The sequence below is a fragment of the Tupaia chinensis genome, unplaced genomic scaffold, assembly GCF_000334495.1.
Source record: "Tupaia chinensis unplaced genomic scaffold, TupChi_1.0 Scaffold000178_1, whole genome shotgun sequence".
NCBI lineage: Eukaryota > Metazoa > Chordata > Mammalia > Scandentia > Tupaiidae > Tupaia > Tupaia belangeri.
In genome coordinates, this window is record NW_006159653.1 from 2,183,620 (window position 1) to 2,208,217 (window position 24,598).

The 24,598-nt window shown below is 51.9% G+C and overlaps 1 protein-coding gene across 1 annotated transcript in view; it reads left to right on the plus strand.

Annotated features, from left to right (window-relative positions):
- The window catches only part of LOC102487641 (ATP-binding cassette sub-family A member 17-like), a 105,360-nt gene that overhangs the window by 16,984 nt on the left and 63,778 nt on the right, over positions 1–24,598 (plus strand). Inside the window, 7 exon segments of the mRNA XM_027771011.1 lie at positions 252–513; positions 2,907–3,034; positions 4,862–5,021; positions 9,023–9,282; positions 15,556–15,672; positions 18,745–18,862; positions 19,879–20,052. Of these exon segments, the coding sequence (XP_027626812.1) occupies positions 252–513; positions 2,907–3,034; positions 4,862–5,021; positions 9,023–9,282; positions 15,556–15,672; positions 18,745–18,862; positions 19,879–20,052 (1,219 nt within the window).

Here is a 24,598-nt window from a genome sequence, read left to right on the forward strand (position 1 = left end):
CGCCCGGGAGGGGCAGCGGAACGCGGGGCAGAGCCTCGGGTGGGGGGCCCGCCGCCCCGCTTGGCGTGGGTCCCAGGGGTGGCGCAGGGCCCCTCCGCCCTCCGCCGCCTCCACGGCGCCTGCTTTTCCTTTTTGTATGTGCTGTATAGGGTGCTTGAAGGAATGGAAGGATTCTTAACGGAAGAACGTTTGCCGTAGAGAGTTCCGCCTGTGCTCTGCGCTGGTGTAACACACTCTTGTTTTTATTTCAGAGGCGGAGGACTCTGGTGACAGTCCTTGAACTCTTGATGCCGTTGCTGTTTTCTACCATCATCATGTACCTTCGTTTCAATAGTGTGCCAAGAAGAAGGTCCTCTACCAACTACAGTGCCTTCGATATCAGCCTGATGCCGGGCTTTTTCCATCACTTCCCCGTGAGACATAATTACCAGCTGGTTTACATCCCTTCCAAAAGCGGGGCTCTGAGGACCATCGCTGAAATGGTGGAGCAGAGCTTTGATGTTGACTTCGAAGGTTAGCTACGAAGGTGGGGGAAGGGTCGGGAAGGTGTTTTTATATAAAGTATGGTTTTAAATTTTTTTTTTTTCCTGAGAGTCCTTATGGTAATGATTCCAAATCTGGAGTCCACAAATTCTAGAGCTTACAGAGGTGGCGGAAGCTAACGGGGGGAGCCGTCCGGTAGGTATTTTTATGATTTCAAACACCACAGTAGAGACTCATATATTTATGTCACAAGACTGCAAGGTTAATTAAAAAGTTAAATATTTGTTTTAAACTCACTATCATAACAGCTATTATGTCATATATTTTTAAAAGATTTACTTATTTAATTTTATTTATTATTATTTTAAATTTGACCAGAAAGAGACAAAGAGATAGAGAGAGGGAAAGTGAGAAAGCAAGCCACCTGGTCCAGGACTCAAACCACAGTTGGTCATATGGGAGTCTGACACCTTAACCACCATGCCACCTGCTGGACCCTCTAGTATCTCATTAATCAGAAGGTCTTATTAACAATTACATGAGGGAATCAGCAGCTAGTGTAATAGCTATGTCGCTGGACTCCCATGTAGTGACTGCGGTTCGAGTCCCGGACCCGGTGGCTTAAAACTCATGCCGGGTGCATGTGCATGCGTGCCCAAGATCCCGAGAGGAGAATGGAGGAGAAGGGATTGTGGTGTGGTCATCCCCCCGGGGGGTGATTTCTCGCTTTCTGTCTCTATGTCTCTCTCTGTCTGTCTGGTGAGCACACGCGCCCTATAGCGAAAAAACCATTCCAAAAAAAACCCAAAAAACAATTACATGAGCAGTCTTCCAAAAGTTCCTGGAAATGTGTATGAAAAAACTGAGCATGAATTTCAAACATTTTTTTGCACCAAAATAAAATTGTACTCTAATTCTAATTTTTCTCAAACTTTTTTATTCATTTAATTTAATTTATATTATTATTATTATTATTATTTAATTTGACCAGATATAGACAGAGAAAGAGAGAAAGCAAGCCACTAAGACTGGGACTTGAACTGTGGTCAGCCATGGAGTCCAGCACCTTAACCACCATGCCACCTGCTGGCCCCTCCTCAAACTTTCTGAAGCCCGGTCATATGTCTCTGGCTAACAGAGATTCTGAAATCGCCTTCCCTCTGGTCTCTCTGCTTGTCCTCGTGCTCCATTCTGATCTGGTCTCCACGAGGCAGGAAGAGCTTCAGATCAGTAGGAGTCAACTAATGTCCTGCTCCAGCCCCTCCAGTGGCTCCCCACTGCACTGCGAGCAAACCGGACCTCTCCAGGGCACGACCCCCACTCGTCTCCTGGCTCCACGCTCCCTTGCACTCACACACTGCGGCATGCGGTCCACTTGCGGTTCCAACGACGTGTGAGGCTGCCTTCCTCACGACCTTCCTGCCACTGTTTCTTCTGATGGAATCCTTTGCCCTCGGCCCTTCTGAGCATCGCTTCCTCTTATCCTTCAGGTGTCAGCTAAAATGACACTTTGGAGGCAGCTCCATAGAGATTTTGGGTCGATCAGCTCTGTCTATGCCGTTTCACAGAGCCCTGTTCGATACCGCTTAGCATGTTTACGGATGTTCCCTGCAGCGTCCACGTACCCCCATGCCTCCGCAAGACCGAGCACCGGCTCTGCTTTGTCACTGCGCTGTCACAGGGCCTGGCGCGTCAGAGCTGCTCCGTTCACATTTTACTGACTAACTTCATGCATTTAAGTGGACGAGATCTTTCAAAATGTGGAGTCCAGGGACCAGCAGTTAGCGTAATGGCTATGTTGCTGGACTCCCACGTAGTCGACTGCAGTTCGCGTCCCGGACCCGGTGGCTTAAAATTCATGCCGGGCGCGTGTGCATGCGTGCCCAAGATCTCGGGAGGAGAATGGAGGAGAAGGGATTGCCGGGGAAGGGAGAGAATTCAAGGGATTTAAGTCCCGATCACATCATTTGAGACCTGGGTCAAGCCTTAGTGGTTTGCTTTTCATTAGAGCGAGCTTTGTTCTCATAGGAAATTTTAGTTCAATATTCTTCAAGCATTTTTTTCCCCGTAAGTGAAAGAGACACAAAGGAAGAGAGAGGTGGCATCCACGGCGGGTCCTGAGGCCATGCCGCCAGCCTCAGCTCGTCCCAGGTCACGGCCACGCACTTGATTTCTTTAGAGCCCAAGAACTCAGTAGCAGCAGCAGCTCCTGGGAGTAGAGGCGTCACAGGTGAACTAAGTGGAGTAGCAGGGCTCCGCGTCTTCACCTCCCTCCCTGCCCCGTGCTTCGAGCCTCCGCTCATGTGTCTGCAGAACGGACGACCGCGAAGCGGCAAGGAGCAGCATCTTGGCCTCCCAGGAGAGCAGGGGCGCTTGGGTGGGCCTGCCTCCGCCGCTCACTGGTGACGTTTTCCTCCTTGTAGTTCTAGGCTATTCTTCGGAGTCCTCGTTTGAGGATTTCATAATAAAGGATCCCAAAGCTTTCTACGTACTGGCAGGAATTGTTTTTCGCCATCACTTCGATGACCGCCATGAACTTTTGCCACTTGCGGTAAGAACGTGCTTCCACAGCGGTCTCACTGTCCTGCCCCGCCTGGAGCCTGAGCTCCTTAGCAGTCTGGTCACGATCTGCCCTCTGCCCGCAGCGGCCTTGCCATCTTATCGCCAGGGTGTTTACATCTCTCAGCCTGCACGTGCACGACCCTCCCAGTTGCCAGGTTCCCTAAAGGTGAAGCCTCTGTCCTGAGAGTACGGGATGGCCCGTGTTCCATTGCTTGGTCACAGAAGCAGCCAACACCAGGCTTCGCAGACTGAATCCCAGCTCTGCAGCTTCCTGGATATGAACCCTGGGAAGTTACTAGTACTTCTAGGACTCAGTGTTCTTATTGGTGTCGTGGGATAAAAATTGACTAACTTGGGGGCCAGCAGGTGGTGGGTGGTTAAAGGCACTGGACCCCCACATGGCTGACTGTAGTTCAAGTCCAGGGCCTGCTGACTTGCTTTCTCACTTTCCCTCTCTCTCTGATCAAACTGGAAAATAATAGTAATAGTAATAATAATAAATACAGTTAAATAAAACAATTCTCTATAAAAATGACCCAACTTGTAGGCCATTGTGAGTGTGTGCCTACACGTGGGTCGGCTGGAGCCCGGAGCAGAGGCGTCGCGCAGGAAGGACAGCTGGCCGCCGTTGTTACCGACCTCTCAGACTTCAGGCCCAGCCGCGCAGTGTTAGGGAGACGCGCCGCATGTCGGGTGGAGAGCGGTCGCGGCGGCGTCTGTGCTGTGCGTCCCGTCCAGTAACCACCTGTGGGCACGTTGACGGGCGGGGAAAGGTGCGGGCACAGGGCAACCAGCGACACCGCCAAGCACCTCTTCTGCCGCCCTCAGAGGCCCTCACGCCATCTCACGGCAAAAGGGCCATCAGTCCCTCTCCATTCCGCTGACGAAACCGTGGCACGAAAGGTGCACACCCTGCGGACCGTGAGGTGGCGTGCCTACCCCAGGAGGCCGGGGCTGGGACCGGGGATCTGGCTCCGCAGCCCCAGCCCGTGGCTGGACTGTCCTGCCCACTCCCTTCTGGAGGTGGCTCAGGAGCCTGTGGCCTGCCTGCCTGGGTGCTCAGAGAGAACTGTGAGAGGCGGTTGGCTCGAAGTGAAAAAAAAAAGCAGAGGGCAGCTACATCAGTCGCAACTTGGCAGGGGCGGCAGCCAGACCCTCTGCGGAACCCCGTCCTCTGAGGGCTCCTGACGTGGCACGGTTGTCTCCCTTCCCTCCACCCCAAGCAGACACAGAAATTCACGGCTGAGATGGGATGCTAGGCCAACACCCCAATTCTCATGAGGACAATAAACTAGTGGGGTGGGTCGTCTAAATGTGGGTGCTCAGACTGTCAGGGTTCGCCCCGGGCATGCGTGAAAGAGATGCACAGGTGCAGGGAAAAGCCCACGAATTCCAACAGCGAAGCCAGACTCCGGGACAAGCCTCCCTGGCGATTACTCACTGCCGGGCCTCGCCCACGCCCCGTGCAGCCGGCCCTCCCTGGCGCTGCCCGCCTGCACGCCCTTCTGGCACGCAGGTGTATTTCTTTTCTATTACAGATCTTCACTTTCCTATTAAAACTTCGCTTTTCCTACTTCACAAGTGTCTGTCATTTTAATTCTGCTTCTCAGGGCAGATCCCTGGTATTAAAGACCTGGCCCTAAAGAATGGAGGCTTGCATACAGCACAGCTCCGCTGTCCCAGGGTAACAGAACCTGCTGCTGCGTGCTCCTGGGGCCGCTTCCTCCACCCACAGCGGCCGCCCAGCGGGGCTGCCTGTGCCTTTGCTGGCTTTCGGGGCCTCGTGACCCATTTGTCTTCCCTTTATTCTTCACAGGTTAAGTACAGCTTGCGCTTCAGTCACATTCAGAGGAACTACGTACCGCTGAAGCATATATTTTTTGAAGACCAAGAGGGCTGGTGTACAACCTTTCTTTATCCTCCCAACCTAAGCCAAGAGCCCCGGGAACTTCTCTACTCCGATGGGGGCAGCCCTGGTGAGAAGGCCCATGTGTGACCATGCGTGCAGACAGTCTGGAGGTACACGCTCACTGTGCTGTGTGGCAGCTGCTTTAGCCACTGACACTTGCTGAAGTGACAGTCCGGAACAGAGCAGGACGGAGGGGCTACATGTGGAACTGGCGCAGGGCCAGAGAGCTGTGGGGCCAAGGCTCTGGAGCCTACAGCCAGCGTCATGGTTCAAGGCTTGGACCTGGCAGAATCATGCCGTGTGTGTGTGTGTGTGTGTGTGTGCGCGCCTAAAATCTGAGAGGACAGTGGAGAAGAAGGGATTGTGGCATAACTGTACCCCAGGGAGGGTGATTTCTCAGCTTTCCTCTCCCTCTCTCTGCTTCCCTTTGGCAAGGGCACATGCCCTGTAGCAAAAAAAAGAAAAAAATAAATAAAAAGGGCGCGTGGCACTCAGTAAAGGCCCGCATCGCGCAGTAAGTTGAAGCCGCGTCAGGCATTCGACTGTGACTCTTACCAGAGACAGAGAGAGAGAGCGAGAGAGAGAGAGCGAGCGCCGCCTGGGGGAGCGGCCATGCCACCAGCCCTGCTCCGTTTGCCTCGGAGGATTTTAGGTGTGCACACGCGTGTGCCCGCTGTCTTTTCCGAGCCAGAGTCTGACGTACTGCACAGTGGGCCACGTAGGATCTGTGCAATTAAACCCGTGACCACCACGCCACCTGCTGGCCATTGCTTTAACTTTTTCTTGAAGTATGACACAGTCGTGAGAGTACAGCGCTATGAACACACAGTCGTGAGAGTACAGCGCTATGAACACACAGTCGTGAGGGTACAGCGCTATGAACACACAGTCGTGAGGGTACAGCGCTATGAACACACAGTCGTGAGGGTACAGCGCTAGGAACACACAGGCGTGAGGGTAAAGCGCTATGAACACACAGTCGTGAGGGTACAGCGCTATGAACACACAGTCGTGAGGGTACAGCGCTATGAACACACAGTCGTGAGAGTACAGCGCTATGAGTTTTTACAAACCAAGCACATGTGTAACCAGGACCCAGGTCCAGAAACAGAACGTTATGCAGCCCAGGAGCCCCATCCTGCCCCAGTCCCTCCCTCCTAGTATGGAAAGCGGCTGGAATCTCACCTGCACCCCTATCAGGCCCTGCTGTTCGTGTGTGTACACCTCATCTCCGCTAGCTCCGCCTTCGTGGCAAAGCTTCTCTTGCTTGTCTAGAATGTGTTTAACTTTCACTTTCTTCCACATCTAGCAGTCAGAAAAAGTGTGGCTGTAGGTAATACCGAAACCCTCTCTGTCATGTCACTGTGCGCGCATGTGTGTGTGTAGGAAGAATGGTTTCTCATTTGGGAAACTTGCTTCTTTTTTGTCTTCTTCCTACAATTTAAGACAATGTTTCTATGGCTTGTATTCCCCTACTATATTTTAAGCTTGCTCCCACTTTGTCTTAGCATCTTGTTGACAGGAATAACCAAGACTCAGTAGAAGATCATTGGAACAGTTTATTCTGGACATGGACTAAGTGACCAGACCCAGGAAAGCACAGACGCGTGTCCTGGGCTGCTCGGAGGCAGCGGTTCTTTTCATTTAGTTTTAGTGGCAGGCGACACAGACCAAGTTGCAAATCCACATCAGGAGGCTTTGATCGGCTAGGCCCCAAGAGGCAGGGTATCCAGAAGCCGGGGCTTGTAAGTTATAGGAGGATTTTGAAATCTAAGGGTTATTAATCGGTTAACAGCATAAGTTTTTTTTTTTCCAAAAGACTTAGAATCTGCAAAAGAACGCCTATTTTTACTTAGATAAAAAAGCTTCACTGAGTGTCATGAAACGCTGTGTCAGGGACAGGAGGGGAGGGAGCGCCCACCATCGCTGGGCCACGGTGTCCGGCTATAACAAGGTGAACGGCCCCTTAGAAAGACCTTAGAACAGGAGAAGTCGTCAGACCTTGTCCTCAATCTAATTTTCAATGAGATACATTCTGACCCTGGAACGATCAGTGGATAAGAAACTGCGCACCGGGCCGGCCAGCTGCGTGGCTGCCGAGGCGGCTGGATCCCACGTGGCTGGCTGGACAGGTTCAGGTTTCAGACCCGGTGGCTTGAGAAACACACGGCACATGTGTGTGCCGAAAACCCGGGCAGGATAGAGGAGAGGGCCTGCAGCAGGCCACGCCCTCGAGGGGTGCTTTCTCACTTGCTCTGCCTGTCTCTGTCTCTGTCTCTCTCTCCAGCATGCACACACGCTCTGTTAAAAGCAAACAAAAAAACAAAGAACAAGGCAGATGCCATTCCGCGATGTCCTCCCGCTCTGTTCTCAACTTCCTGCTTAGATATCTGCCCCCGGCTCGCGCCTCCTCAGCTGCAGACACAGGGACTGACCGGGCCTCTTCTCTGAAGAGCCGTTACTCTCCGCCTCGACCTAGGTGTCCTGCCCTCCCAGCCCGTCACTCTTCATGCCCCTGAAAATAAACACCTGGGATATCTTCATTTTAAGGAAATGACTGCTGACCGGCGTGAGTGTTGTATGGGAAATTATCTTGAAATAATGGTGCTCCCACGGCTACTGCCAGGAGAGCTATCCCAGAGGCCAGAGCACAGCCTCACGCGCTGCTTCCTGCTGCTGGTGTGGGCGGCCGGCTCGCGGTGTGCCCGGGAGCTCAGCCACACATGCGCTCGCTTGGTTGGAGAGGTGCAGGCGCGCCCCTGGAAGCCCGCTGAGCACGTGCGCGCACTTCACCTGCTTCTCTCGGGAGGGGAACGCGCTGGCCCAGACTGGGGCCGTAGCGGGTTTCACCAGCGGGTGGCTAACTTACGGGGACGCGTCCGTCCTCACGGAGGAAAGCTGATCTGTGCGCCACGACTATCTCGGACGCGTCGGCCCCCACCTGCGAGTACCTCTGTCGCCTGTCCTGCCCTTTTCAGCGCACCTGTCCCACCGGGTCCCCCGTGTGTCTCTGTCTGAGGTACCTTGCCTACTGTCTCCACTAAGCATACCTTTGTGTTTTAGTTACGCCATTATATATATTTTTAATTTAAATTTTTATTTAACTTTGTTTATTTTGATTTGAGCAGAGAGGGACAGAGTGAGAGAGTGAGAGAGAGGGAAAGTGAGAAAGCAGCCACCAGGCCCGGGACTCAAACCGTGGTCGGCCATGTGGGAGTCTAGTGCCCTAGCCACTGCCCACCTGCCAGCCCCTGTACCATTTAAGGCAACTGCGTCCACACTGTTTTGTCTTCTTCCGTCGGCACAGGGCTCCTTTGCCCCCGCGAATGCTCAGAGGTGCTATCAAGCTCAGCCCCAAACATTGACTCTGTGACGGTCCTTTTTCTTCTGCCGTGGCCTGTGGGCGGTAGGAACGCCTGCCCACTGCTGTCTGTCTGTCTCAGTGAGTGGCTAGCCATGATCTGTCCGAATTATGAATTGTTTCGCATCTTTGGTCCTTAACTAAAATATATATATCTATGTATTTTATTTTGGGGATCAGCAGGTGGCGTAGTGATGAAGGTGCTGGATCCCCACATGGTCGACCTGGTTCGAGTGCCCTGTGCCAGTGCGTGTGCGTGCGTGCCCAAGACCCCGAGAGGAGGACGGACAGAAGGGATTGCGGCGTGGCCGTCCCCCTGGGGCGTGGGATTTTCACTCTCCCTCTCTCTGTGTTTGCCTGTCTCTCTCTTTCTTGAGAACACATGGACGCTGTGACTAAAACTTTAAAAATATATAAATAATAATAATAAATTACTTTATTTTAAAAATTTTGCTGGAATTTGTACGTACTGTAAGAGACAGAGGGAGAGGGAGAAGGCGCCGCCCCGCCCCGCCCCGCGTGGCCGTGCCCGATCCTCCCTCCCCCCTCTGGTTGGGACACACTTGCACATGTGTCCAGTGAGCTTTTCAAGCTTCTGGATCCGGGGCTCGATCTGCTTGGTCGGTCATGTGGGATCCAGCCACCTCAGCCCGCAGGCCACTGGCCCCCGGTTCATTCCTTACGCTTGGCATCTGCTGCTCCTGCAGGGTACCACAAAGAAGGCTTCCTGGCCATCCAGCATGCTGTAGACAAAGCCATCATGTGGCAGCACACTCGGGATAAGACCAGCGACATGTTCGAGGGCCTCGACGTGCTTCTGAAGAGGTTTCCGTATGGCCCCTTCATCCAGGACAGGTTCTTCCTGGTCCTGCAGAATGAGTTCCCCCTGCTCCTCATGCTCAGTTTCATCTGTATCGAGCTCATCATCATCAATTCCGTAGCTCTGGAGAAGGAGAAAAGACTGAAGGTAACAGCACCCCGTGAGATGGGTACCTGCCCTGGGCCGCGGCATGTGGAAGCTGCTGGTAAAAAGTGGCCGGCGTGGGGAGCAGGCCCAAGCAGGTGAGGAGTAGCTTAGGTGGCAGCGTGACCGCCAAGGTGAGCTCGGACGTAGACACTACAACCCGAGCCTGCCTGGCCCTAGGTGCGGCCATCTGTCCTTGTCCCAGGAATCTTTGCTGTGGACAGGGAAGACCCGCCTCGTCCTCTAGGTAACGGCTAAGCACGTCGGTCCTTGTCCCAGGAATCTTTGCTGTGGACAGGGAAGCCCCGCCTCGTCCTCTAGGTACTGGCTAGCACACTGTCTCCCACCCACGGGTGCTCAGACGATGCCTGTAGAATGACCACCTGCTAGACACGCGGTGGGGCGGGTGGGGTGGGGCGTGGCCGTGCCCAGCGGACACACCCATCTGCTGTGAGGTGCGGGGCTCGTTCTCCAGGAGGACACAACCTGAGCCAGGCTGATGCTGCCGAGTTGCTCTTCAAATCGCTGGTTTTGCTCCACTTTCTGCGCGCCTCTGTTTGCCGCCTCTCACATGCGGCTTCTCTTTCCTGACTTCCTGCCCTTTTTGAGAAAACCTTCTCAGCTTACCCACAGCTTGCTGAACTACGTGCATGTGGCCAGCCTAGGCTCGGACCCCGGCCTGGTCAGTCCGCTCAAACACACGGGGTGCGTGCTTGCCCAAGGTCCCGGCAGGCTGGAGGGCTGGGGAAAGGCGGCATAGCACGACGAGCCCCTGTCCGCGGCGTTGTCCTCTCCCCATCTGTCTCTTGGCCACGCATACCTTCTGTCTTGAATTTGAAAAGAAAAATCTTTTCTCGCTCTTTTTCTTTTACTGACTCTTAGGACCATATATTAAAATAGCCTGCCAGGAACTCAGCAGTCATTTCCTTAAAATGAAGATATCCCAGGTGTTTATTTTCAGGGGCATGAAGAGTGACGGGCTGGGAGGGCAGGACACCTAGGTCGAGGCGGAGAGTAACGGCTCTTCAGAGAAGAGGCCCGGTCAGTCCCTGTGTCTGCAGCTGAGGAGACGTGAGCCGGGGGCAGATGTCTGAGCAGGAAGTTGAGAGCACAGCGGGAGGAAGTCGCGGATTGGCACCTGCCTTGTGCTCTTTCTTGAGCCCTGCGTGGCCTCACTGGTGAGGTCTGAAGGGTAAAGGGTGCTTTCCTTTGTCCAACTTGCCTTTTCGCATAGTCACGTGGCCGGAGCAGACTAGCTGTGACTGCTCCCTGAGGGTGCCTGTGGGTGCACTGGCTTTGCTGTACAGCAGGAGGGGCCTCCTTTCTGCCAGGATTGGTCAGGGGCCATGGGCTAACCGGCAGACCCTTCCACCTGGCTCTGCACCCCCTGGAAACCCCAGGAAAACCAGGAGCTTCTAGTAACGCTTTTAGGACCTCCTTTGAGTTTCCAGGTGTGGGATGGGCTTCTACCTTCCCTGCTTGTTAAGTTATTTCAGCAAAAACTGCTGGAGAGGGGTGGTGGGCACCAGATGTTGCACTTCGGCCACTGAATCGGCCACATGTTTCCCGTTTCATTCTTGGTTGCTCCTTAGGCAAACCTAAAGTGAAGAGCACTTTTAAAAACTTGAAAATAACCACCAATTTTAAAGTGGGACATTGACTTTTTAAAATACTAGAGAAAATAAAAACAAAAATATGGCTTACATCCTAAAAGACAGAAGCTAAAATCACAACGAGGCAGATGGAACAGAAAATACAGTGTTGGGAACCAGCAGTTAGCGTAATAGCTATGTCGCTGGACTCCCACGTAGTCGACCACGGTTCGCATCTCAGACCCGGTGGCTTAAAACTCACGCCGGGCGCGTGTGCATGCGTGCCCAAGATCCTAAGAGGAGAATGGAGGAGAAGGGATTGCGGTGAACATCCCCCTTGGGGGGTGGTTTCTCGCTTTCTGTCTCTGTCTCTCTCTGTCTGGCGAGCACACGCGCCCTATTGCAAAGAAAAAAAAAAAACTCTCAAAAAAAAAGTACAGTGTTAAACAAGAAGATCAGATACGGAAGCCACAGCAACAAATGTGAATGGAATCACTTCGCCTTTCAAAAGAAAAAAATTAGAACAGTTCATGAAACAGAATTCAATGAAAGCAAAATGATAGCGCCGTTGACTTACCAGCGCTTGTGTGTCACACGTTCCCAGTGCCGGGTAGATATTCTTGAAAGCACCATTGCAAACGGCGCGTGTGCGTGTGTGCCCAAGATCCAGGGGGAGGGTAGAGGAGAAGGACTGCGTGTGGCCATCCCTCCTGGGGGGTGATTTCTCACTTTCCCTCTTACCGTCTCTGTCTCTTTCTCTGGTGAGCACATGTGCCCTAAGGCAGAACACGTCACAAAAGTTTTTTTCTTTCAAAATAACTCTGTACAGGACAGTATACCTCAGCCACAGAAAAGCAAAGCAAAACCAGTTTTCATTACCATATAACGAGTACCTCTCCCTGGTCTGGCCCCATGGCCCGGTGCTTGAAGGAGCCACATCCCACGTGGCTGACCATGAGGTCTGAGTCCTGGCCTCTGCTACCTGAGGGACAAAGTGGGTGCAAGTGTGTGCCTGTCCCGACTCTCAACAGGGGGGAGGGAGGGAGAGGGGACTGCAGGGGACCGTGCCCCGTGGGACAGTGGCCTCGCCCTGTGGGAGGGTGCTTTCTCCCTCGTCCTCTCTCTCTCTGGCAAGCACATAAACAAGCAACTCTCTCTAAGCAAAGTGATAATAATTAAACTTTAGATTTCCCAAGTGGAATCTTAGAAGAAATGTGCCAAGTAGGAGTATGTTCCATTTTGGCTGAGTGCATGCTCTGGAAAAAACAGCCAACTGGGTAGTTCTATAAAAGCTTTCACACTTGACACTGGTAGGATCGACGTGGTGGGCTCCTTCCCTTCAGGTAGTGCTGTTTCAGCTCTTCCTGGCAAAGGTCCAGGGGAGGCGAGTTATGTTCCAGAAGGAATTGTTAACATGGGATTTATTCCCGAGAGAGGGTCCCCTGTTTGTCCCTAGAACCAAGGTCGGGTAATGGGAGTTAGGCAGTGTCTTTTTCTTTAAACACTGAATACAGTTAGCAGAACTCTCTTCTTTCTGGAACTCTTGTGTCCGCCCAGGTGTTACCTAGTTTGACCATGCAGATGGCTTAAGGGCGATACAGATGGTGCTTTTTCATTTCAGAGTCCTCGGTACCACTCGTCAGCCCTCCCTGCCTCGGCGCAGGACCGTTTCTGCGCTTTCCCGGGTCCCTTTCTGATGGCCTAAACAGGTGCTGCCATACTGTCCCTCCTGTAGGCAGGCACTTCTGTTCACAATGCCTCTACTTAAAAACCTGTATTTTGGTTCAACTCCTACAAGAAGTTTTTTGAATTTCATCAATCTTTTATCTCGTCTTCCCATGACATGCGGTTCTCACCTCTTTCACAGTACAGCTGGAGCTTTCTTCACTCATCTCCAGGTAATCAGCTCCTCAAATTAATGTACACTTGATCCCTCCGAAAAGCTTTGGGTTGGAGCCCCCCGCCCCCCCACCCCCGTACTGTAGCTGGTAGTTTCTCTCTAGCACATGGGTGCTGCGGTTTGGGTAATGCTTTGTTCCCAGTGCAATTGTAGTGGGAGATGGGGAGACCCTTTAAGAAGAGAGGCCATTGGGCAGTGTTGTCTTCACGAGGGAGTGAGTCCTAGCTCTGTGGTGGGGTTAGTTCCCACAAGAGTGGGGCGTTACAACAGATGCGTGGCTGGCCACCTCCCTGTCCCAGTTCTCTCTGCACGCACCTGCCGGCCTTCCTGCCTTTGTCGATTATGTTGTGGTGTGGGACCAGAGGCTGGCCAGGTGCTAGCCCTGTGCTCTCGGACCTTTCAGCAACCAGAACCGTGAGCCTAATAAACCTCTATTCTTTTCTTTTTCTTTTTTTTTTTTTTTGTGAGAGGTTGTCGCTATAGGGCCTGTGCTCGTCAGACACAGAGAGACATAGAGACAGAAAGCGAGAAATCACCCCCCAGGGGGGATGGCCACGCCGCAATCCCTTCTCCTCCATTCTCCTCTCGGGATCTTGGGCATGCACGCACACGTGCCCGGCGTGAGTTTTCAGCCACTGGGTCCGGGACGCGAACCATAGTCGACTACGTGGGAGTCCAGCGACATAGCCATTACGCTAACTGCTGGTTCCCAACCTCTTTTCTTTATAAGTCACCCAGTCTAACATATTTCTGTTGGCAACACCGTAACAGACTAAGGGTGGACTTATCTCCTTCTAACTGCCAACTTACATCTGACTGAGGTTTGCTCCTAAGTCTCTTCAACACCTGCACTTGTTCTAGAAAGTGTGATTTAATTGAATATCCTGTAAAAGGATGAAGTGGACTGGTGCTGCTTTTGAAAGCTTAGTCGAATGCTTTGAAAGATTCAGTAAGGCAGATCTCTAAAAAGCACGTGGGTAAAGTCCATGTGGATGACTCCGCTGTAGAATTTGGGAAAACTGAAGAAGCATGAGCCGAGCCTGTACTATGTTGGTTAACACCTGCATTTGCGCCCGCGGTCCGCCTTTGAGATGACTGTCGCGGAGTGCGTTTTACGGGCGGACATCGGTTCTGCACCAACGAACAGGCACAGGCTTTAGAACCTGTGCTCTGACTGCATGTACTGACACATGTACGTCGATATGTTTTAAGTGAAAATAAGATCTGAAGTATGGGTATATCGTTTTTGTGATTCTCTCTGCTTTAACCAACCACTACTGTCATACGTGCGTGGCAAGCGTGTGCACTGCTGCCGCACGTGCATGGCCAGCGTGTGTGCTGCTGTTGTACGTGCATGGCCAGTATGACATACACGCATGGCCGGCGTGTGCACTGCTGACATACATGCATGGCCGGCGTGTGCATTGCTGACATATGTGCATGTGGGCGGCGTGTGCACTGCCGTCGTACGCGTGTGGCCGGCGTGTGCACTGCTGACATACATGCGTGGCTGGCGTGTGCACTGCTGACATACGTGCATGGCCGGCGTGTGCACTGCTGTCGTACACGCGTGGCCGGCGTGGGCACTGCTGACATACGTGCGTGGCCGGTGTGTGTATTGCTGTCGTACGTGTGTGGCCGGTGTATGCACCGCTGTCATACGTGCATGGCTGGCATGTGCACTGCCGTTGTACGTGCGTGGCTGGTGTGTGTATTGCTGTTGTACGTGCATGGCTGGCGTGTGCACCGCTGTCATATGTGTGTGGCCGGCGTGTGCACTACTGCCGTATGTGCGTGGCCGGCGTATGCACTACTGCCGTACGTGCATGGCTGGCGTGTGCACTACTGCCGTATGTGCATGGCTGGCATGTGCACTGCTGTCATACATGCGTGGCCGGCGTATGCACTGCCGCCGTGCGTGCGTGGCCGGCGTGTGCACTGCCGCCGTGCGTGCGTGGCCGGCGTGTGCACTGCCGCCGTACGTGCGTGGCCGGCGTGTCGCTAGATTGAGCTTTCAGAAGGCAGTAACTCTGCCTTGTATATATTTTATATTTTCCTGTGTGGCACCTAGCACAGCGCTTTGCATTTGTCCCCTTACCAAATATGAGCTGAGTGACCTGCTCTACCAGGCATGTGAGTTATAGGTATAGATATTACTGAGTCTTTTCCCTTGGGCAGTTCATGGCAAGAAAACCAAATGTCTCAACATAATGCCAAGCACCGAGGTAAAGGGAGTGTGTAGACATTGCGCTACGTGGGGGACAAAGCTGACCAGACGGAGGGCCAGGGTAAGCGACCGTGAACTAGGTGTTGAAAATCGAGTAGGGTACCGCTGGGGTAGAGGGGCTGAGGGGAAACGAGTGAGAGCGACCTACACGAGGAACAGTGGGAAGTCTTGGTGTGGGCACATCTGGTGAGCTGCACGTTTCTGCGACCACAACGCAGATGCCAAGGACTTTCGATGTTACCCTTAAGGCCACAGGAGTCATTTACTTAAAGTAACCACTTGATGAGTGAATGCCCTGGCGTGTGCTTACCGTTGCCAAAGAGGGTTATCTCTGTGAGGCTTATCTCTGCCGCACCTAAGCCAGACACACACGGGCCGTTGCTTTGTACTCCTCCCCCACCCCGCCCAGCCTCCACCTCCCACGAGCTGCCTCTCCCCAGCACGCACCCCCGCCAGCTTTACCCAGCCTGCTGGGGTGTCCAGGACGGACTGCCAAGCGAGACCAGCTGGAGCTGAGCGCCGGCCTGTGTAATAGCGAGTTCTTTGGCTCTTCCTAGGCGTACATGTGCATGATGGGCCTGGACAGCTGGCTACACTGGGTCGCTTGGTTCATCGTGTTCTTCATCTCGGTTCTCATCGCTGTCTCCTTCATGACCATTTTCTTCTGCACTAAGGTACGTGCCTTCTGTCCTTTAGGACGGCGAGCGTAGCCGGGGACACTTGTGCGGGGGTGCTGATACTTCGCAGGCCATGCACACGCGGCTGCTGATGGCCGCTTGGAAAACCTCCAGCTGAAGCGGGAGCTATATTTGCTGGAACTTCGGAGAATTAAGTGCTAAGGACCTTTAGGCTCCAGGAAGTCTTTGCCCTCCCTTCAGCTCCCTGATCTCTAAGTACCGGGTATGGCTCTGGTTAATTTTGTTAAAATGAAATGCCAGGGCTGGTCCTGCAATGCAGTGGCTGAGGGAGTCAGATCCCACATGGCCGACCGCTATGCACACCCTGGCCCCAGCAGTTTGGGAAACATACTGGATGTGCGTGTGCGCGTGTGCGTGCGTGTGTGTGCATGCGTGCGTGTGCGTGTGCGCGTGCGTGCGTACTCAAAGTCTTGATGGGGGGAGGTGGGGAAGGGGTTGCGGTATCACCATGCCCTGTATGGGGAGCTTTCTCTGGCAAGTACACATGCTGTCCGGCAACAACAAAAAAAAAAAATGTGGGGTCGGCAGGTGGCATAGTGGCTAAGGGCACTGGACTCCCACATAGCCGACTGCGGTTCAAGTCCCAGACCTGATGGCTTGCTTTCTCACTTTCTCTCTCTATGTCTGTCTCTGGTCAAATTAAAATAAAGAAAGAAAGAAAGAAGTTAAATAAAACAAGAAATAGATATGAGATGCTTTTATTAAAACAGTACAAATTTGGGGGAGCAGCAGGTGGTGTGGTGGTTAAGGTGCTGGACACTCCCACATGGCCAACTACGGTTTGAGTCCTGGGCCTGGTGGCTTGATTTCCCATTTTCCTTCTTTCTGTGTCTCTGGTTAAATTAAAAAATAAAAAAAATGAATTAATAAGAAAGTACAAATTTATACTTTAAAAGTATTGAAAATAGTTTATTGTAAAAGATAAAACCATTCTTTTTCAGAGATTTTTTGCTATAGGGCATGTGCGCTTGCCAGAGAGAGAGAGAAAAAAAGAGAAAAAGAGAGAGAAATCACCCCCCCCCAGGGTATGACCACCTCACAATCCAGTCTCCTCCATTCTCCTCTCAGGATTTTGGGCACGCACGCACACACACACTGCATGAGGTTAAAGCTACCTGGTCTGGGACTCAAACCGCAGTCAACTAAATGGGAGTCCAGCGACGTAACCATTACTCCGTCTGCTGGTCCCCAAACCATTCTGTTATGTCCATAGTATTTTTTTTTCCTCTGAAGCTATTGATGGAATTTGGTGTTAAAATTTGCCAATTTGTGGGACCAGCAGGTGGCACGGTGCTTGGGCTGCTGGACTCCCACATGGCCCAAGTCCCGGCCCTGGTGGCTTGCTTTCTCACTTCCCTTCTCTGTCTTTCCTTCTCTCTCTCTGTGAGCACACGTGCCCAACAGCAAACTTTAAAAAATAATAAATTAGGGACCAGCAGTTAGCATAATGGCTGTGTCTCTGGACTCCCATGTAGTCGACCGCGGTTTGAGTCCCGGACCCGTTGGCTTAAAACTCACACCGGGCACGTGTGCGTGCGTGCCCAAGATCCCGAGAGGAGAATGGAGGAGAAGGGATTGCGGCGTGGCCATCCTCCTGGAGGATGATTTCTTGCTTTCTGTCTCTCTGTCTCTGTCTGTCTGTCGAGCGCACATGCCCTATAGCAAAAACCTCTAAAAAAAATGATAAATTAAATTAAATACATAAATAATTTTAAAAATTTGCCAACTTGCATTGAATGACTAAATTAAAAATGTATCTTCCTTTTTAATTTTTTTCTTATTATTATTTTATATTTAATAACTACATATTCATAGCATACTGAAAATTTGTCTTCTAAATTACCAAAATTTTCACTTTGGGCAAAGAAAACTTTGGCAAGAAAACCCAGATTAAAACATAGCAAAATGGGGAACCAGCAGTTAGCGTAATGGCTATGTCGCTGGACTCCCACGTAGTCGACCGCGGTTCGTGTCCCAGACCCAGTGGTTTAAAACTCACTCCAGGTGTGTGTGTGTGTGCGTGCCCAAGATCCTGAGAGGAGAATGGAGGAGAAGGGATTGCGGCGTGACCATCCCCCCCGAGGGGTGATTTCTCGCTTTCTGTCTCTATGTCTCTCTCTGTCTGGCAAGCGCAAGCGCCCTATAGCGAAAACCTCTCCAAAAAAAAAAAAAAAAAAGTAGCAAAATGTAAAAAACAAAGGAATTGGCCAGAAAACATTAACAGGAAGATATGTAGCATCAAAAAGAATAGTAAAGTTTTCTGTAATAGCAGCAATGGCAAATGGAATAAACCCACTCGTGAAAAGAAAAAGCATTCACATTGGGTTCAAACTTAATCCAGAGTTATGCTTTCCATAAGAAGATATGGTATAGACATTATTTGTAAGTGGGAATGGATGCAGGATCAAAGATCTGCCTTAGCAATCAACATATATTGTTCAGTTTAAGACAATCTTGGATTGGGACCAGCAGTTAGCGTAATGGCTATGTCGCTGGACTCGCACGTAGTTGACCGCGGTTCGCGTCCCGGACCTGGTGGCTTAAACTTACGCTGGGCATGTGTGCATGCGTGCCCAAGATCCCGAGAGGCGAATGGAGGAGAAGGGATTGCGGCATGGCCAACACCCCTAGGGGGGATTTCTCGCTTTCTCTCTTTCTGGCGAATGCATACGCCCGATAGCAAAAACTTCTCAAAAAGAAGAGATAATCTTGCATTTAGGAGCCAGCAGATGGCATAGTGGTTACATTGCTGGACTCCCACATGGCTGAACCTGGTTCAAGACCCCAGTGACTTGAAAATTATTCCAGGCACATGTGTGTTTGTGTACAAGATCCCAGGAGAATGGAGAAAAAGGGATTGTGGTGTGTCCATCCTCCCTTGGGGTTGATTTCCCACTCACCGTCTCTGTCTGGCAAGTGCACTTTAAAAAAAAAAAAAAAGATGATCTTGAATTTTAAAAATATATTTTCTACATAGGGTACTTAATGCTTTTTCCTTTTTTTTTTTTTTTCATGTTAAAATTATGTATATATGTGTTTGTTTTGAAGGTGGAAAATGTGGCTGTGTTCAGCAACAGCGACCCAAGTCTGATATTCGTTTTTCTAATGTGTTTTGCTATTGCTACAATTTTCTTTGCGTTCATGATCAGCACGTTTTTCCACAGAGGTGAGTCCTGATATAATTTTCTATCAGGTAAGTGTTTATAAGCTTTTTTTCTGGTCGCATTGCTATTCCCATTCCATCGAGATGAATGATTATTCTTCCAGAGCTCAGTTGTCACTTTTACGTTTTTTGGCAATGGAAGAACTTTCACCCTGTTACAGGCTTGGAACACCTCGTTGTATGTATGCTTTAGAGCTTCATTTGGCTCCTTCATATAATTCCCAACAGAAGCAAATAGTCCTTCGATTTGGAAGGACATGGAGGGGTAAGACAGCCAGGGAAGATAACTTTCCAGGTCTCGATTGTGAAGATGCACACACAGTCAGGTGGCTTCTCGGACACAGCAGTGCGAGAGGAATTGCGGGGGCCACCTGTCGGGAGGGCGCTGGAACTGGTGACCCCAAGGGACAAAAATAATAGGAAACGGCGCAGCAGTCAGTGCCGGGAGTGGAATTTCGTGCCGACCTTTACGCTATCTCACGTCTCACAGCGAGTCCTAATACCGGGCCGGGCAAATAGCACTTCCGCCAAGATGGGAGGACCCCCGAGGGCTGGGCTGGGCCTGTGCCTTCTCGGATCAAGCTGTGTATCTAACCCCACCTCCTCCGCAGCGCTGTGCAAGCGTGGCGGTCGTGGTGGCCGGACACAAGAGTGTGGCGAGCTTGCCACGTGAGCACCCAGGGTGCCTGTCACCTCCGCCTTAAGGGAAGAGGGAGGCTGAAGTGGCAAACCTAGGAGCGGGAGACAGAGATCAGTGGGGTCAGAAGTGCACCGAGCAACAGCCAGACTGGGGAAGAGTGCAGAGGCCGCCTGCGTGCAGCGGCGGGGCCTCACGCACTCCCCCTTGTCGCGAATGTTCTTCACCTTCCGCTCGTGAGACTGCGGCTGTGGAAGTCTTCTACTGAAATCTCCTGAAAGACTAACTCCTCCCAAAATGCAGAAACCCTCTCCGTACTGCGGCAGAGAGACGGGTGAACTCTGGAGTTCTCTGTGCCCACTTCTCCCTTCTGAATTTGCAGCCCACGTTGGAACCGTGCTGGGAGGCATCCTCTTCTTCCTCACCTACCTGCCGTACCTCTACCTCACTTTCAGCTACCACCAGAGGAGCCACTTGCAAAAGATCGCTGTCTGTCTCTTCTCCAACGTTGCCATGGCCCTGGGAGTCCGATTCATCTCCCTGTTTGAGGCAAAAGGTGAGCCTTATCTTTCCCAAACCCTGCCGAGCCGCCGTCATGCACTGTGCCCAATAGGCTAACGCTGGTTTCCAGATCACCCTGACTGGTACATCTCAGCAGTCCTGTAAGTGTCCTGCGCACTCACAGTAACGGGCAGCTGCGGAGGGGTGGTGTGGACGCCAAGGCCGCACAGGACGCGGTTCACGTGCAGCTGCCGCGAGCTGGAGAACAGAAGTTCTGGGCCAGGTGGCGGCTGGGGGCTGTGGCGGCCAGGTCCCACGTGGCTGACTGCAGAATCTGACAAACACGTGGGCGCATGTGTGCGTGTCCCAAATCCCAGGGAGAATGGAGCAGAAGGGATTGCCATGTGGCCATCCCCCTTGGGGGAGATTTCTCACCCCCCTCCAAGAGCAAACATTCCCCTCTAACAAATTAAAATAAAGAAATGAGCGAACCAAGAGGTTGTAGGTCTGCATAACACACAGCCACACAAGAAGCTCAGGTGCTACTCTGGAACCTTCCACATACTGCAGTGCTTTGACGCCTGTCAGACAGTGGTGAGAATGAAAGCTTAGTCTCATACCCTCCTACAGGTTGGTCTCAGGGCCTTCTGTCAAATGTACTCCAGCTTCCGTAGAATTCCCAGTTGAAACGCAATCCCAGGTTTTTATTTCTGGAGTTTGGAGAATTCCTCAAAACATCTACAGTTCATTTCAGATGACAGCCCAGATAGCAAGCAGAGCATAGGATCCACTGAGCCGTGTGTGTGTCTGTGTGTGTGTGTGTGTGTGTGTTTTCTTTCTGTTTTTGCTATAGGGTGTGTATGCTTTCTGGAGAGAGACAGAAATCACCCCCAGTTGGGATGGCCATGTCACAGTCCCTTCTCCTCCAGTTTCCTCTCGGGATTTTGGGCACACATGCGTATGTACCTGGTGTGATTTTCTTTTTCTTTTTTTTTTTTTAAAGAGGTTTTTGCTGTAGGGCACGTGCGCTCGCCAGACAGAGACAGAGAGACAGAAAGCGAGAAATCACCCCCGAGGGGGGATGGCCACACCGCAATCCCTTCTCCTCCATTCTCCTCTCGGGATCTTGGGCACACACACACACACACACACACACACACACACACACAGGCCCGCCGAGATTTTTACCACTCGGTGCCCAACTACGTGGGAGTCCAGCGACATAGCCATTACGCCAACTGCTGGCCCCTCTGGTGTGATTTTCAAGCTGCTGGGTCTGAGACTCCAACCATGGAGTTGGCCACACCCCTTGCTGGCTCTCTGCTAGGCTTCAGCATCAGTGTGGCTGGCGTTAGTGGCACACTAAGATAGGCAGTGGACACTTGACAAGTGCTTTCATTCCTCGACTGCAGCCACCATCGCCAGAGTCCTAGCTCCAACTTGGTTTACGGCTCGGCTTAGCAGTAATAACAGGAATAGGAGCTCAAAGCCGGTCCATGGGGCCAGCAGGTGGCGCCATAGTTACATCCCTGGATTCCCACAGAGTCGACTGTGGTTCAAGTCCTGAACCCGGTGCCTTGAAACGCATGCCAGGTGTATGTGCGTGTATCCCCAAAATCCCCAGAGGAGACTGGGGGAGAAGGGACTGTGGTGTGGCCATTCCCCGTGGGGGAGGTGATTTCTCACTTTCTGTCTCTCTGTCTCTCCAGTGAGTACATGCACCCGATAATAAAAATCTCCCTTAAAAAAAAGTCGGATGGGGAACCAGCAGTTGGCGTAATGGCTATGTCGCTGGACTCCCACGTAGCTGACCATGGTTCGTGTCCCGGACCTGGTGGCTTAAAACTCACGCCAGGCATGTGTGCGTACGTGCCCAAGATCCCGAGAGGAGAATGGAGGAGAAGGGATTGCGGCGTGACTATCCCCCCGGGGGGTGATTTCTCACTTTCTGTCTCTATGTCTCTCTCTGTCTGGCGAGTGCATGTGCCCTATAGCGAAAATATCTCAAAAAAAAAAAAAAACACGTCGGATATATTTATGGATCTTCTTGCTGTGATGGGGGTGCTCCCCCTTGACCTGATTAGAGGCATCACATACAGTGAAGTTCTTTGTGTGTTGAAATGGTCCAAGGGGGTCCTAAGGGTAAGGCTGCTGAAGTATAATAGATAGTAACTTGGCAGAGTTTATTTTTTAAAATAATTATTTTATTTAACTTTATTTAGTTATTCATTTTAATTTGACCAGAGTGAGAGAGAGAAAGAGAAAGTGAGAAAGCAAGCTGCCAGGTCTGGGACTTGAACCACAGTCAGCCCTGTGGGAGTCCAGTGCCCTTAATCACCATGCTACCCGCTGGCCCTGACACGTGGTTATCTTGAACAAAGCAGTAATAAGATCATAATTCACAAATATTCGTGTGAAAAAAACAGACCTTGAATGCTCTATCGGACCGAGTTCTCCAGTTTCCTCTGAGGGTTGTGGGCACACACATGCATGTGCCCAGGGTGACGTTCAAGCCGCTGGGTCCATGACTTGAACCATGGTGGGACATGTGGGGATTCATTGCCTTACCCATCATGCTGCCTGCTGGGCCCACTGGCATGTTTTTCAAGCCACTAGGGCCAGGATTCAAACCTTGCAGTTAGCCACGTGGGATCTGGCTCTCTTAACCATGAGGCCATAGGACCAGCCTAAGGACAGAAGGTTTAGAGAAAAACCCTTCATGGAAAGCAGAGGGTGGGAGAGAGGCACTGCCGTCTAGGGATGGGAACCTGCGCGAGGGCGTTTGCTACTCTGTTCACCTCTCTGCATGCCCAGTATCTAGACCAAGGCTCGGTAAAATGTAGACACCCAACATGTATTTGTTCGGTGAGAGAATTAATGCGTGAGTAGGACCCTTGCTTCTCTGTCAGGAAGGTGCCCTAGTCAGGGTTCTCCTAAGAGGGAGAGGCTAGAGCGCGTCCTCGGGTGTTACAGGGAATCTCATCTGTGTCTGAATCATTCACGTAACCCCTCCTGTTTAAAACAGTGAAAACTGTGCAATACATTTTCAATCCTTAAGAGCATCCTTTGAGGGGCCAGCAGGTGGCATGGTGGTTAAGGGCACTGGACTCCCACATGGCCGACTACAGTTCGAGTCCCGAACCTGGCAGCTTGCTTTCTCACTTTCTCTTTCTCTCTCTTTCTCTGATCAAATTAAAAAATAATAATAACAAATAAAATTAAATAAAGATGTACTTTTTTTAATTAAGGGGGAAAAAAGAGCATTGTTTAAGAGAATCGCAGAGTGGGGCCGGCAGGTGGCATGGTGGCTGAGGCACTGTCTCCCATACGGCCAGCCGCGGTCCACCCTGGGCCTGGCGGTTTACTTTCTCACGTTCCCTTACTTGTGCTCTCTCTCGCTTTGTCTCTCTCTCTATCTGGTCAAATTAGAAACAAAAATAATAATAATAAAATAAAATTAATAATTCTTTTATAAAAGAGAGAGAATAGCGTTTCCACAAGGTAGACCAAACTCCCAGGGGAGCTGCTAACCCTCAGACGTAACAGGGCCAAAGCCATCTCCTCAGAGGTCATTTTCTAATAGGGAAACTTGGGGCTTCCGTTTGGATGACTTCTCGGGACAAGGAGGTTAGACATCCCAGCCCAGGACTCCACCCAGGTGTGGAGCACAGAGACCCTCCCCACGGTGGCCAGGCCCCAGAGGGCTACATCTTTAACGGCATAAATACAGCCCAGAAGTAACTTCAGCAGTCACCAGGCTGGCTCTCTGTGACACCACTCCGAGGCGAAGGTTAGTGTGCTCCTGTGTTAGGGGTGCCCTTGGGCCTACTCTGTGAAAGGAGAGGGAACGGCAAGCCCGGGCGGAGGGAAGGGTCATGCTCAGTACAGCCCTGACACCTTGGGGGACTGTGGGGCCAACAGGGCCCATCTGCGTGTCCTCGTTGGGCTGGACCGGCCAGGCCTTTACGGCTCCAGCAGCCACTAGATATGGGCCATCTGAGAAGGTGTGCCCTGAGCCAGGAAGCTCTGCAGCTGAGACACCCCGCAGGGAGTGCCTGCGAAAGCTCTCTGCCACAGCACCCCAGTGACTGAGGCAGCAACTCATGGAAGGGGATCTAGGAGGTGCATCCCTCATAACCTAGAGGGCCTGGGGAAGGTGTGGCCGTACCCTGGACGACAACGAAGCAAGCCTGCCCCTGAGCGTCACTACAGGTCGTTCTCGGAGGAGTCGCAGGCCAGGCTCACACTGCACGAGCGGTCCAGGCAGCAGTAGGCAGTAAACTGACTCGAGATGGCTGCGGAGTGGTGCAGCCACCCAGGTGCCGGCAGAAGCAGTTATGCACTCCCCTGGAGGAGCGCGCTTTCACCTGCGCCTTGCTGGGTCTTCACAGGTAGCTTTTCAAGGGCGGTAAGGAACACAGTAAGAAGTGGCAAAGACACAAAGAGGGCCGGTCCTGTGGCCCCGGGGCAAGGTGCTGCTCAAGAGAAGCTGAGGGAGCACCCGGTGCACGGTGGTCACGCACTGGATTCCCACATGGCCTGCTACAGTTCAAGTCTCAGACTGGACACGGTGACTCGAAAATCACAACAAATAAACAGAT